The sequence below is a fragment of the Chiloscyllium plagiosum genome, chromosome 5 (genome assembly GCF_004010195.1).
Source record: "Chiloscyllium plagiosum isolate BGI_BamShark_2017 chromosome 5, ASM401019v2, whole genome shotgun sequence".
In the NCBI taxonomy this organism is placed as follows: domain Eukaryota; kingdom Metazoa; phylum Chordata; class Chondrichthyes; order Orectolobiformes; family Hemiscylliidae; genus Chiloscyllium; species Chiloscyllium plagiosum.
The window spans coordinates 28,336,830-28,349,824 of NC_057714.1; the positions used below are offsets into that span (position 1 = coordinate 28,336,830).

At 38.5% G+C, this 12,995-nt stretch overlaps 1 protein-coding gene across 5 annotated transcripts in view; it reads left to right on the forward strand.

Moving 5' to 3' along the window:
- Positions 1-12,995, forward strand: part of abcb5 (ATP-binding cassette, sub-family B (MDR/TAP), member 5) — a 116,923-nt gene that overhangs the window by 67,985 nt on the left and 35,943 nt on the right. For all 5 annotated transcript variants that reach the window (XM_043689797.1, XM_043689796.1, XM_043689792.1 and 2 more), the window contains 3 exons: positions 5,673-5,834; positions 7,245-7,442; positions 11,721-11,867. In XM_043689797.1, the coding sequence (XP_043545732.1) occupies positions 5,673-5,834; positions 7,245-7,442; positions 11,721-11,867 (507 nt within the window). The remainder of the gene's footprint in view (positions 1-5,672; positions 5,835-7,244; positions 7,443-11,720; positions 11,868-12,995) is intronic.

Below are 12,995 nucleotides of genomic sequence, written 5' to 3' on the forward strand. Positions count from 1 at the left end.
CAAATGTGATTCCTCAGCACTTCGGTCTTCCCTGCTTTTTATGAAATATACTTATTTGAAATTCAAGCATTGCTTACATTATTTTCCTTCCTATTCTTTTCAACTTGGTATCTCTTATTTAGATTTCATCTAGATTTCTTGAATTAAGAAGTATATTTATGGAATCTCCACTTAGCTACAGGATTTTAGAATTGTAGAGCTGCAAACTGTCTGTAAATAAACAGCCAGTAGGTAATGGTAAGAACGTTGATTGAGGTGACTCATGAACAACTGATGGAACTTTGTACTTGCTAAAGATAGTTGTCTCAAAACATTTATTGCAGGAGTAAGAATCAAAGTGGAAGTCTTAACCATCAATGTAAATCCATTAATATTTACATTTTGATTTCATTCATGATTGGATAAAACAAACCAGTTGATTTATTTTCATTTATAATGCTATCAAATTCAGTATATATTTATTTGATTGCGAATTTAAAGTTTTAAATTCCTCTGTGTACGGTTTGCATGCTTCAGATGAAACTGGTTTAATAAACGGCAGGCTATAAAAAAAACCTGACTCTGTACTTTGTGTAAGTGAGCAATGTTCTTTTTTTTTAAATTGCTGTCTGGGCGATACATTGACGCAAGGGACACAAAATTCCTTAAACTTTGAAAATTCAAGAATATAGGAAATGCCAAAGTTCTTTCGGTTACTCTTACTTTTTGGTCCAGTTTTCTTACTGAGTAAGCCAAGTTGGTGATAGTTTTAAAAGATAAAAATTGCATTGTTATATATTTTAGAAACATTTTAAACCACTTTGCATGCATGATTTTAATGTGTGGCTGCTGCTACAGGTAGACACACGCAGCACTCAGTTTTTGTAAAGTACCATCTCACAAACGTCCTTGTGATGAATGACCAGTTGATCTGTATGTGATGCAGTATTTCCCCAGTACTATTAAGCTATTAGTTTCAATATGTGTCCAATATTCTCAAAGGTTCTGCCGCAAATTTGATGAAAGACACAAATGTGCATTCCAAGTACTGTGTATAGACATTTGTTCGTCCATGGAGCCCAATGAGTATTGTAGGATTTTCCATTCTTTAATTTAAAATAAAAAATCCTGTGAAATGTGTTGACCTTCATGCTATATTTCCTGACCTGCTCTCTTGGTCATTGAACTTATACTAAAAAGGTAAGTCTTGCTTCTCGGTTAGATTTGTGACTAAATGTCTTCAGCAAACATGATGAGCTTGTTTTTGAATAGTTGTTTTTCTGACGATTTTTTCCGTCAGAAGTACTTTCTGTGAGAATTTTGCTTTGTTCTAAGTATTCCATTTTGTTTCTCAAATTCCAAACATATATTTACTAACTGTAATGCATTCCATTTCAATGATTCTATAATGTATCTGTACAATTTTTTCTTCTCCATAAATCCAAATACAGACGAAAATCTGGACGCACATAGTAGACCAGTTAATTTTTGGAAAGAGAATGCAGTTGATGTTTCAGATTCTTATCCTTCAGAAAAGGAAAACATCTTAATAAAATTTGAAAGAGGGGTGGGGGGGGAGGGACAAAATCAACAAAGAAATACCGAGAGGAAAAACTAGTAGAATTATTGTTAGATGAAATAAACAGTATTCTTAACCAAACAATAAAAATAGCCATTAAATAATTTGAAGAATTTAAAGCATCAAAGAATATTTGAGCAGCAAAAGACAGTAATTTGTCTAAGGAAAAGACTAGAATAGTACAGGGTAATTTTTAGAAAGCTCAGTTGAACATTTCTGAAAGTATAAAGTGCAGTGACTTCAAAAGCACCAGGAATGCAAGAAGTTGAATGACCAAAAACGCCCCCCCACCCCAATCCATATCGCCATTGCCAGAAACTCCATAACCTCAGCATCTTTCATAGCTGTCAGCGTAAAGTTCTGCTGAAGGCTTCTTCACAAATGGTTGTAGTTTCAAGTAAATCGTTAAACACATATATGTGAATCTTTACACTGTTGCTAGCTTAGATGTAAATTATGCTTTTAGTTAGTTACTATTATAGAGTAATGAGATAGCAACAGCATGTGTAAAGATGATGTCAGTATCTTGTGATAATGGAGAGAGAACTGGAATGATGCAGAAGTTCAAGCAACATCACAGGATCACAGAATTATTACAGCACAGAAGGAGGCCATTTGGCCCAACATGTCTGTGCATGCTGTCCTAATGAGCAGCTCAGTTAGTGCCATTCACCTGCCTTCTCCCTGTAACTCTATTTAAATGGAGATCTAATTTCCTATTTGAATGTAACAATTTAATTAGCCTTATCCACACTCTTGCAGGCAGAACATTCCAGACACTAGCCACTCATTGTGTGGAAAAAAATAATTCCTCACATCACCTGTTATTTTAACAAATTACTTTAAACCTATGCCCTCTCATTCTCAATCCTTTCCCATTGGCAACATTTTCTCCCCAATTATTTTGTTCATATTTCGAATACTTCTATTGGATCTCCTCTCAGCCTTCTCTTCTCCAAGAAAAACAGTCCCAAATTCTCCAATCTATCTTAATAATTGAAATTCCTCACGACTGAAAACATTCACATTAATGTTTTCTGTGCTTTCGAAAGCACAGTACCCAGACCTGGGTGGAGTACTGTAACTGAGGCTGGATTAATGTTTGTACAACATAACCTCCTTACCTGTAGTTTTAATATCCCCATCAAGCCGAGGATGCTGTGTGTGCTTTATTAACTCCAAACTCACCCAATTATGTCAATGACTTGGCCACATATATACCTAGGTCCCTCTATTCTTCCAATCCCTTTAGAATTGTGCACCTTATAATGTGTTGTCTTTCCATGTTCGTCCTAACATTACGTTTTCCACAGTGAATTTTGTCCGGTCCCATTCTCCCCATCCCACCAATCTCTCTATATCCTTTTGATTTTTTTACATTACCTTACTTCGTCACAATGCTTCCAAATTTTGTATCATCCACAAATTTTGAAATTGTATCCTGTTCCCCAAGGTCTGGATCATTAATTTATATCAGGAAAACTGAAGTTTCCAACATTGACTTCTGACTCCAAAATGCACCCACTAAGCATTATTTTCTATTTCCTGTCACTTTGCCAATTTTGTTGGTACTATCCCTTTTTTCCATGAGCTCTAATGGTTTCCACATTGCTGAGAAGTTTTGTTGTATGGTAGCATATCAACTGCCTTTTGGATGCCCATGTACACCACACATTAGCTGAGGTGCTCTCATCAACCCACTCCATTAGCTCCTTAATAAGTTCCAGCAGTTTCCCAACATTGAAGTTAAACTGACTGGTTTGTCATTTTAAAAGGACACGACCTTTGTAATTCTCTCATCCTCTGGCATCACCCCGAGTCTCAGAAAGACTGAAAAATTGTTAGTGTCTCCACAATTTCCATTCTCCCTTCCTTCGGTGTCCCTGGATGTATCTCATCTGATCACAGCTCCTAGTCAACTTTAAGTAAAGACAACTTGTGTAATATCGAATCTCTATCAATTTTAAACCGCTCAAGCACCGAAATTTTCTCTTCTTTCAAGATAATTACAAACTTTAAATTTAATACCTCAGCTGTGTCTCCTTGATCTCTGATCAGCTCTGCCTCTCCTTCTACCATTCATCTCTTTATCAAAAACACTGGTATTTTCTCAAATGTTAGCTGCTAATCTCTAATAATGTTCCTTTTTTTGCTTCCCTTATTTGATTTTTGACTCTCTTTTCTTCTGAGCCTTCTACAATCAGTCTGATTCCCAGTTGTATTTTTCATTTGACGTCTGTCATAAGCACACACTTTCCATGTTAGCATAATTTCAGTGGTTTTTTTGCATTTTGCATTTTGCATTGCAGTCCTAGATTTGTTTGTCCCTTTCTTTCTTTTCAAGAGAATGAATCTTGACTATGGTAGATCTGTTAATATGTTCCTGAAGAAGGGCTTGTGCCCGAAATGTTGATTCTCCTTGGATGCTGCCTGACCTGCTGCGCTTTTCCAGCAACATATTTTTCAGCTCTGTTTAATATATGTGTATACACAAGAAGTGGTAGATTAAGAGTTCTAACAGAAATCACTCCACTCTAATGAAAGCCCTTCTTTCCTCATTCCTGAAGAAGGGCTTATGCCCGAAACGTCGATTCTCCTGTTCCTTGGATGCTGCCTGACCTGCTGCACTTTTCCAGCAACACATTTTCAGCTCTGATCTCCAGCATCTGCAGTCCTCACTTTCTCCTCCCATATCTTTACAGAACCAATCACTAATGGCTGGGGGTGAGTGTTGCCACCAATTCTCCTGTCTGTACTGGGTCTAAGTACCTGATCACCTAACAGTGGTAGAGGATGAATAACTAGGTAAAAACAAGGGCTGCAGATGCTGGAAACCAGAGTCTAGATTAGAGTGGTGCTGGAAAAGCACAGCAGGTCAGGTAGCATCCGAGGAGCAGGAAAATTGATGTTTCGGGCAAAAGCCCTTCATCAGGAATAGAGGCAGGCTGCCTGCAGAGTGGAGAGACAAATGAAAGGGGGAGGAAACTGGTGAAATACACATTGATGCCCTGGGGTTGAAGTGTTCCGAGGTGGAAGATGAGGCGTTCTTCCTCCAGGCGTCGGGTGGTGAGGGAGCGGTGGTGGAGGAGGCCCAGGACCTGCATGTCTTTGGCAGAGTGGAGGGGGAGTCGAAATGTTTAGATTTTACTATCATCTCAAAGTACAGAAAGTACATGCGTTGTTTTGCAACAGGCATTTTAACTTTGAAATGTGATAGGGTACAAAAAATATAGAGACCAAAATCTTTCCAGGAACTTATGTCAAAGCTGGCTTGACCAATAAAGGCAAGCATACTAAATGCCTTCTTCACTATCCTATCTACTTGCACTCCAAGGTCACTTTGCTCAGCAACACTCCCCAGCACCTTACCATTAAGTGTCTAAGTTCTGCCCTGATTTGCCTTTCCAAAATGCAGCACCTCACTTTGGCTAAATTAAACTCCATCTGTCACTCCTCGGCCCATTGGCTCATCTGATCAAGATCCCGTTGTACTCTGAGGTAACCTTCTTCACTGTCCACTACACCTGCAACTTTGATGTCATCTGCAAACTTACCAACTATACCACCTACATTCACATCCAAATCATTTATATAAATGATGAAAAGCAGTGGACATCCCATTGTACTCGGAGGTAACCTTCTTCACTGTCCACTATACCTGCAACTTTGATGTCATCTGCAAACTTACCAACTATACCACCTACATTCACATCCAAATCATTTATATAAATGATGAAAAGCAGTGGACCCGCACTGATCCTTGTGGCACATTGCTGGTCACAGGCCTCCAGTCTGAAAAGCAACCACCTTTATTGAATTTTATTGCAAAAATATTTCTTCACAGCAGTGATACCAGTTGGGAAGCTGTTACCTTTATGAATGGGTTTTGCTGTGACTATTTAATGCAGTTATAACATTGGTACCCACTCTGGATTCCTTGAGCAATGGCAAAATGAACGTCAGGATGATCTGGACCTATCAATGAACAGTTCTCCGTTAAAAGGACACTGTAATTAAAATAACCTTTGAGACTTACAGATGAATATTTTTCAGTTTTCAATCCCTTTGAGCAAGGTTTGGTAATACCTTCTCTAATCATTCTCTTTCATTACAGGCAAGGGCAGGCCGGACCACCATTGTGATTGCCCACCGCCTCTCAACAATTCGCACTGCCGATGTTATTGCTGCCTTTGACAATGGAGTGGTCACTGAACAAGGAAGACACAGTGAACTCATGGAAAGAAAAGGGATCTATTATTCCCTGGTAATGCAACAGGTAAGCTGAACACATCTTCACCAGAAACCAGAAAATTACAAATTCAGCATTAATTAATCAGTTTCCTTGTGATAGATGTCGCTTTAGAATTTTGCCACCAGCACTTCATATAACAAGGTAAAGTATCGAAGCAATTTATGGCAGAGAAACAACAATATGGGACTACACGATGAGGAAGAAAAATTCAGAGATTCCTTTTTATTCCAAGAACACCTTCCTGAGCAAAAGAATGGAAGTCTCGCATCAAATGTTCTAGTGTTCTTAAGAAGCCAAGTTTCTTGTCAGAGGGGCAACACACTGCATTTTCCTTTCTGCTAGCTAGAAATAATTATGTTCACCATAAAAAGAATATGTCTCCTAATTTGTACAGTGGTCCAAAACAAATTGACTTGTGACATATATGTATTCTGTGAAAATCTAGAAAAACCCTGGGCAAAGAAGTTGAGTTGTATGAAAGCTTTTGTTAATTGAGCTGTATCATTACATCTGATCCCATCAGGACCTACTGACTTAGCTTAATGTTTTTCAAGATATCCAACACCATCTCCTTCTTAATATTGACCTGCCCTAGAATGTCAACATTGCCCTCCGTGAGAAGGACACGAATGTCCCTGTTCCAAGCAATTAAGAAATTAATCAACATTTACCTTGGCAACACTTTCAACTGTTCACAATAACAATGTGAATAGCTCTTAACATCTGAAATGGTTCATTTTATATAATGATGGAATTTCAATCGAGAATGTTATTGTGTCACCATAGTCTTACCAAACCATAGGGGCTGATTTCTCATTAGAGAGAGAAGTGACCAGTGGTGATTTAACCTGAGGGCCACCAGACCTCAGTTGAGGGAAGAGGTTGAGAAGGAGAGTCCTTCATGGTAACCTCAAAACAGTGATAGGAATTGAACCCACGCTGTTAGCGTCATACTACTCTACAAACCGACAGTCCAGCCAACTGAACTAAACCAATTCCTCCAATTGAGGATATCTATAATTTGTAGGAGCATCCATACTACTATATGAGTGACTATTAAAAGGAAAACAAAATCTTGTGGTTTTGGAAGCCTCCTGATACTAATCCACTGTATTGTTTCCTGCTAGGAAACTCACTACAGTGTGCCACTTAGATCTGGATTTTAAAATTGTTGTCAGATCCTGATATTGTCTTCACCTTCTATGCATATATGAGAATGAGCCCTGCTGGTTATGATAACATGTCCCAAGTGCACTAACCTACAGCACTGAGTAAGCAAAAAAAAACCCAGGAAATAGCAATTCATCACAACTCCACGGCATGTTAAGTAGTCTGGTGATTTTGACTATTTTGGATTATGAAGGGCAATTGGGGTTCAAATTATCTATTTAGAATCAGCAATACTAACTCCAAAATAATGTTTTTATGTTTAAGAATTCATGTGAGGAGAGTGAAAGCGATGAAGAAACAGATGATACTTTGAAGGAAGTGGAACAACTAGACAATGAACAGAAAAGTGTAAAGATTATCGACAGGAACAGCTTTAAAAGAAAATCAAGCAGGAAACATCACCAATTTGCTTCCTCTGAACAAGAACCAACAACAGAAGCCAATGAGCAAGAGAAGGAACCGGTTAGACTTAAATAATAATGTGAATTAATATTGGCAAATGTTTTTCAATATACAGTATACATTTGTGTGTATTTTTTTTTACTTTTATTCTGAGGAAAATCAGAAACGTTTGGTTGGCATGGACACGTTGGACCGAAGGGTCCGTTTCCATGCTGTACATCTCCATGACTGTGAAGCAATCAGAGAAGTAATTAGCATTAACCTCATGATTTAAAAAAAGGTAATCTCAGTAATAAAATCTTGAAGAATTGTGGATGTTAGAAATCAGAAACAAGAACAGAAATTGTTGGAAAAGCTCAGCAGGTCTGGCAGCCTCTGTGGAGAGAAATCACAGTTAATGTTTCAAGTCCAGTGACATTTTCTCAGAACTCTGAGTAACTTGGTTTCACTCACAAACCGAGTTCATGCAGTTCCTGCTTCGATTTCTTTCAAACATTTGAACTGAATTGAACTGAATTTATTGTCTCATGTACCGAGGCACAGTGAAAAGCTTTGTCTCATAAGCAATACAGGCAGATCACAGAATTAAGTAGCATAGAAAAGTAAATACTAGGTTAACAGCAGCAAAAACAAAAACTCAGGTACAGGCAAATGTACAGTGTTTATGAGTCCGTTCAGTATTCTAGCTACAGTAGGGTAGAAACTGATATGAAACCAGCTGGTGCGTGAGTTCAGGCTTCTGTACCTTCTCCCCGATAGTAGAGGTTGTAGAAAAGCATTGCCAGGGTGGGATGGATCTATGGGAATCCTGGTGGCCTTTCCTTGACAGTGGGCCTGATAGATGGATTCTATAGATGGAAGGTTGGCCTTTGTGATTGTCCAGGCTGAGTTCACCACTCTCTGTAACCGTTTCCGATCTTGAATGGCACAGCTGCCATAATAGGTAGTGATACATCCAGACAGAATGCTCTTGATGGCGCACCTATAAAAGTTGGCAAGGGTATTTGCCATCATGCCAAATTTCCTCAGCTGCCTGAGGAAGAAGAGATGTTGTTAGGCCTTTGTAACCAGTGCATCCACATAAAGAGTCCAGGAAAGCCTGTTGTGGATGACCACTCCCAGGAGCTTGACACTCTCCACTCATTCCACCTCTGTGCTGTTAATGTGTAGGGGAGCATGAGTAATATCCTGCCAAAAGTCAATAATAAGTTCCTTGGTTTTGCTGCCATTGAGAGCTAGGTTGTTCTCAGTGTACCATTTGTCCGGGTCTTCCACCTCCCATCTGTAGTCTGTTTCATTGCCACCTGAGATTTGACTGACAATGGTGGTGTCTCAAAATAAAGTACCATGAAATTCATGCTTTATTATTAGAAACTGATAGTGAAGAAAAAAGTAACATGAAAAAGAATAAGTTTATAATCGTGCAATCTAAAATCCAAGTCTCTGAATTGTAACCCTACCCTGACTGATATTCCTTTTGTACAGGCTTTTCTTGTATGTAACTCCTCCTGTTTGCCAGTAGACACAGCATTAATCAGAAAATATTTAGTTTTAAATCTCTTAAGTTTATATTCAAAAGCAGTGCTCACCACGGGTTCAGGATCCATGTTCAGTATGCAAATTATATTCATCCAACATATCGGAGTATAATTTACAGGTAAAATAATGGCAAGATTAATTTGCCAATATTAATAAATAAATTGTGCAGTAACTGGTGGCATTAAGGAGATAACCCTAGTGGTGACCATCTCAACAAAATGTTGGAAATTTGTGCTGCTTTGTTTCGAACCTTGTGAAAAGGACAGTAGCTTTCCCAAAGTGTCCCTGCCATTTTCAAGAAATTGCCATAACAGCATATTAATAGTTTGTTGAACTCTCCACAGAGAGTGGCTCCTTAACTATGGAAATACCTTTTTAGTGAGATTTATATTTGTAGGATACCCCTCCACCATTTTTCTCACAAGGAGTACAATCAAACAATTGAGTCTTGTTTTTGTTGCAGCAAATTATTTTGAGTGGTTCTTTAGATTTTGCAGCATTTTCATAATTACCCTCTTTACTTTTTCACTCTCTCTAATTGTGGTTTTCTTTTCTTCTGTTAGATTTTGGGGAGGCATGATCACATGATTATAGTCAGTTGACCATTTGTAAACAATTTTCAGATACTTTGAGGTTCTAAAGAGCAGAGGTTTAGATCTGACAATTAGTTAATTAGACAGGGAAAATAGACAGTCATGACAATTGAGGATGAGTCACTCATACCAAAGGATAAACAAGCTGTTGGCCATGGAACTTATAAATCTCAGTAAAGCTGGTATCTCAGTATCCTATTTTCCAGCTGAAGTTTTCCCCAGGTCTTTCTTCAATCTCTCTAAGTCCATTTTCCATCTGAAGAAGACCAGTCCCTGAGGACTACCACCTCCAGGACGATCTAATGAGGACTGCTCTCTGCTCTTGAGTACTTGTTAAGATTACCTACTTCTAATGAATGAGAATTTACATTGCATCAATCAACTGTCTGAATCCTTTGGCCAATGACCAAGGAGCAACTAATTATGATCAAGATGGCTGATATCCCCTTGCCCACCTCCATATGAAGGTCATTCTTCTAAGACCAAAACATCCTAATTCTCTCAGACGCTGTATTGCTGATAAAGTAATGTGGATCCAATAAATCTTTGCTGTCAGTTCAATGACCTTGTGACCATTGTTTTCACATGCCCCGGATTTGCTTTCTGTTTATAGAAGGCTAGTTACTACTTGGAGCACAGTTAAATGAGGTCTCACACTACATTGGAAATATTAAATGTGCAATACTAAATGTTTCAGAAGGGCCCTCAATTTCCAACACCTCCCTTTATTTCTCTTTTGGTTACTGATATAACTTTAATCAGCTTATTTGCTATCAGCCATTCCTCAGTTTCTTTGCCATTCCTTCAACTCATTGATCAAGGAGGTTGACTGTTGGCCCTGTCATCCGTGGAGAATCTAAATGCCCCATTGCCCTCCCCTGCAGTATCAGCACACACTTCATCAGCTTGCAACATTAATATTTTTAAGGAGAACAGCAGAAAAAAATCCACCTGTGCCTATGGACATTGTGTTGCTACTGATTATTAGAGTTAAATATTGGCTGCTGGGGTGCTACAGCTGTTCATTCTGAGTAAGTATTTATTTGACAATGATATCTGTGGAAGATGAAATTACAGTTTAAGTTGTCATTGAAAATATGTTCTTACCTCTGCACTCCCTGCTTAACATCTGCAATTACATGCCAGAGTAATATTCAAAAACAAACATTTTCTTTCAGGAAGTTAATTGTGGTTAACTTCTAATTTATATATTAAAAATCCCCACCATGGTCAGTTGAGAATTATGGTAGATTTCCAGTTCAGTAACTTTCAATACACAGCTATCTAATATTGGTTTATTTGTTTACTTGATCTAAAATAACGCAAGGAGTTGGTAGATCTATTCAAGCTGAAGGGACCAGAAATCCTCTACACTGTTGGTGGATCTTTAGCAAAAGTATATGCAAAAGGCTTGAAAATATCAGAAATGCAGGATCTCTGTCTAAATGACTGCTGCCTCTGAACTGCACCAGGAACTTAGAGTAGTTGGAACCTCAACCTGCTCCAGACCTGGGCCTGAGAGATGCCAAAGAAACAAAGACAAGGGGAAGCAGTTCCCATGTTAAGGATTTGTGCTGTTTGTTCGAGCTGCCTGAAAACATCAAAGGATTCATATCACTGTTTAAGAAAGGTCTTAAGGTCAAAGTCCTGATATGAAATACAGCTTATAAGCTTGATTAAATAGTTTCTTTTATAAAGGGATAAACTAGAGGTAAAAATCTCTAACATCTCTACTAATGTATTGAGGGACCTAATCCTCTCTCCGTAGCCATCATCTTGGTCACGTAGACTGTATTCTGCAGGTATTATTTAAGATGCATAAACTTTGAAAGGCTGCTCACTGTTACCATGTGAACCAGTTGACTTGGCCCGGACCCTGATATCCCAACAGAGTCAAAATCAAATGTCTGTGTTGCCAGTTCCGATGCCTCCATTTTAACAAAATGTGGCCAAACATTGTTAACTGTTGTTTGATCCTAAAATGAGACGAATACCATTTATTTTCCAAAACAAACACGTACAATGCTCGGTGACAGAAAAGCTGAATTATCATATAAAATGTGTTCTGTGATCTAAGGATTCAGTCCAACCATATTCCACAATACCAAATGAAAGGCATTTTTGAGTTAAACTGAATCACGCTGAAATAGAAAATGCTAAACTAGAGCTGTAATTAATTATTTATTTTTGTTTTCAAATTTTAAAGGAGGAAAACTTGGAAGAAATTTCATATTCAAAAATTCTTTCTTTGAACAAGCCAGAGTGGCTGTACATTGCTATAGGAGCTCTCACTGCCGTAGTATCTGGTGCTGTCTCACCAGCGTTTGCTGTTGTGTTTTCCAGGATTATTGGGGTGAGCTGCTTTTCTTTCTCTAATTGGTAACATTCAGAAATTTAAAATCATATGCTTTGCTTTGTTTCGAGTGATTTTGCAAGTTACATTGAAAATTGATGATTAAGTGTATTTAGGAACTCAATTAAAGGGTAAAGGGACAGCGGGAAAATGGGAAACCCTCAAAAATGAGATAACGTGAGTCCAGAGACAGTATATTCCTGTTAAGGTGAAAGGAAAGGCTGGTAGGTGTAGGGAATGCTGGATGACTAAAGAAATTGAGGTTTTGGTTAAGAAACAAACGGAAGCGTATGTCAGGTATAGACAGGGTAGATCAAGTGAATCCTTAGAGCATATAGGCAATAGGAATATATTTAAGAGGGAAATCAGGAGGGTGAAAATGGCACATGACATAGCTTTGGCAAATACTGTTAAGAAGAATACAAAGGGTTTTTACAAATACATTAGGGACAAAGGGGAACTAGAGAGAGAATAGGGCCCCTCAAAGATCAGCAAGACGGCCTTTGTGTGGAGCTGCAGGAGTTGGAGATACTAAACGAGTATTTTGCATCAGTGTTTACTGTGGAGAAGGACATGGAAGATATAGAATGTAGGGAAATAGATGGTGATATCTTGAAAAATGTTCATATTATAGAGGGGGAAGTGCTGGATGTCTTGAAACGCGTAAAGTATAAATCCCCAGGACCTGATCAGGTATACCATAGAACTCTGTGGAATCTAGGGAAGCGAATCCTGGGCCCCTTGCTGAGATATTTATATTATTGATAGTCACAGGTAAGGTGCCGGAAGGCTGGAGGTTGACTAACGTGGTGCCACTGTTTACTTGGTAAGGACAAGCCAGGGGTCAATAGACCAGTGAGCCTAATGTCAGTGGTGGGCAAGTTGTTGGAGAGAATCCTGAGAGACAGGATGTACATGTATTTGGAAAGGCAAGGACTGATTAGGGATAGTCAACACAGGTTTGTGCATGGGAAATCATGTCTGACAAACTTGGTTGAGTTTTTTGAAGATGTAATAAAGAGGATTGATGAGGGCAGAGTGGTGGACATGATTTGTATGGACTTCAGTAAGACATTTGACAAGGTTCCCCATTGGAGACTGGTTAGCAAGGTTAGATCTCATGGAATA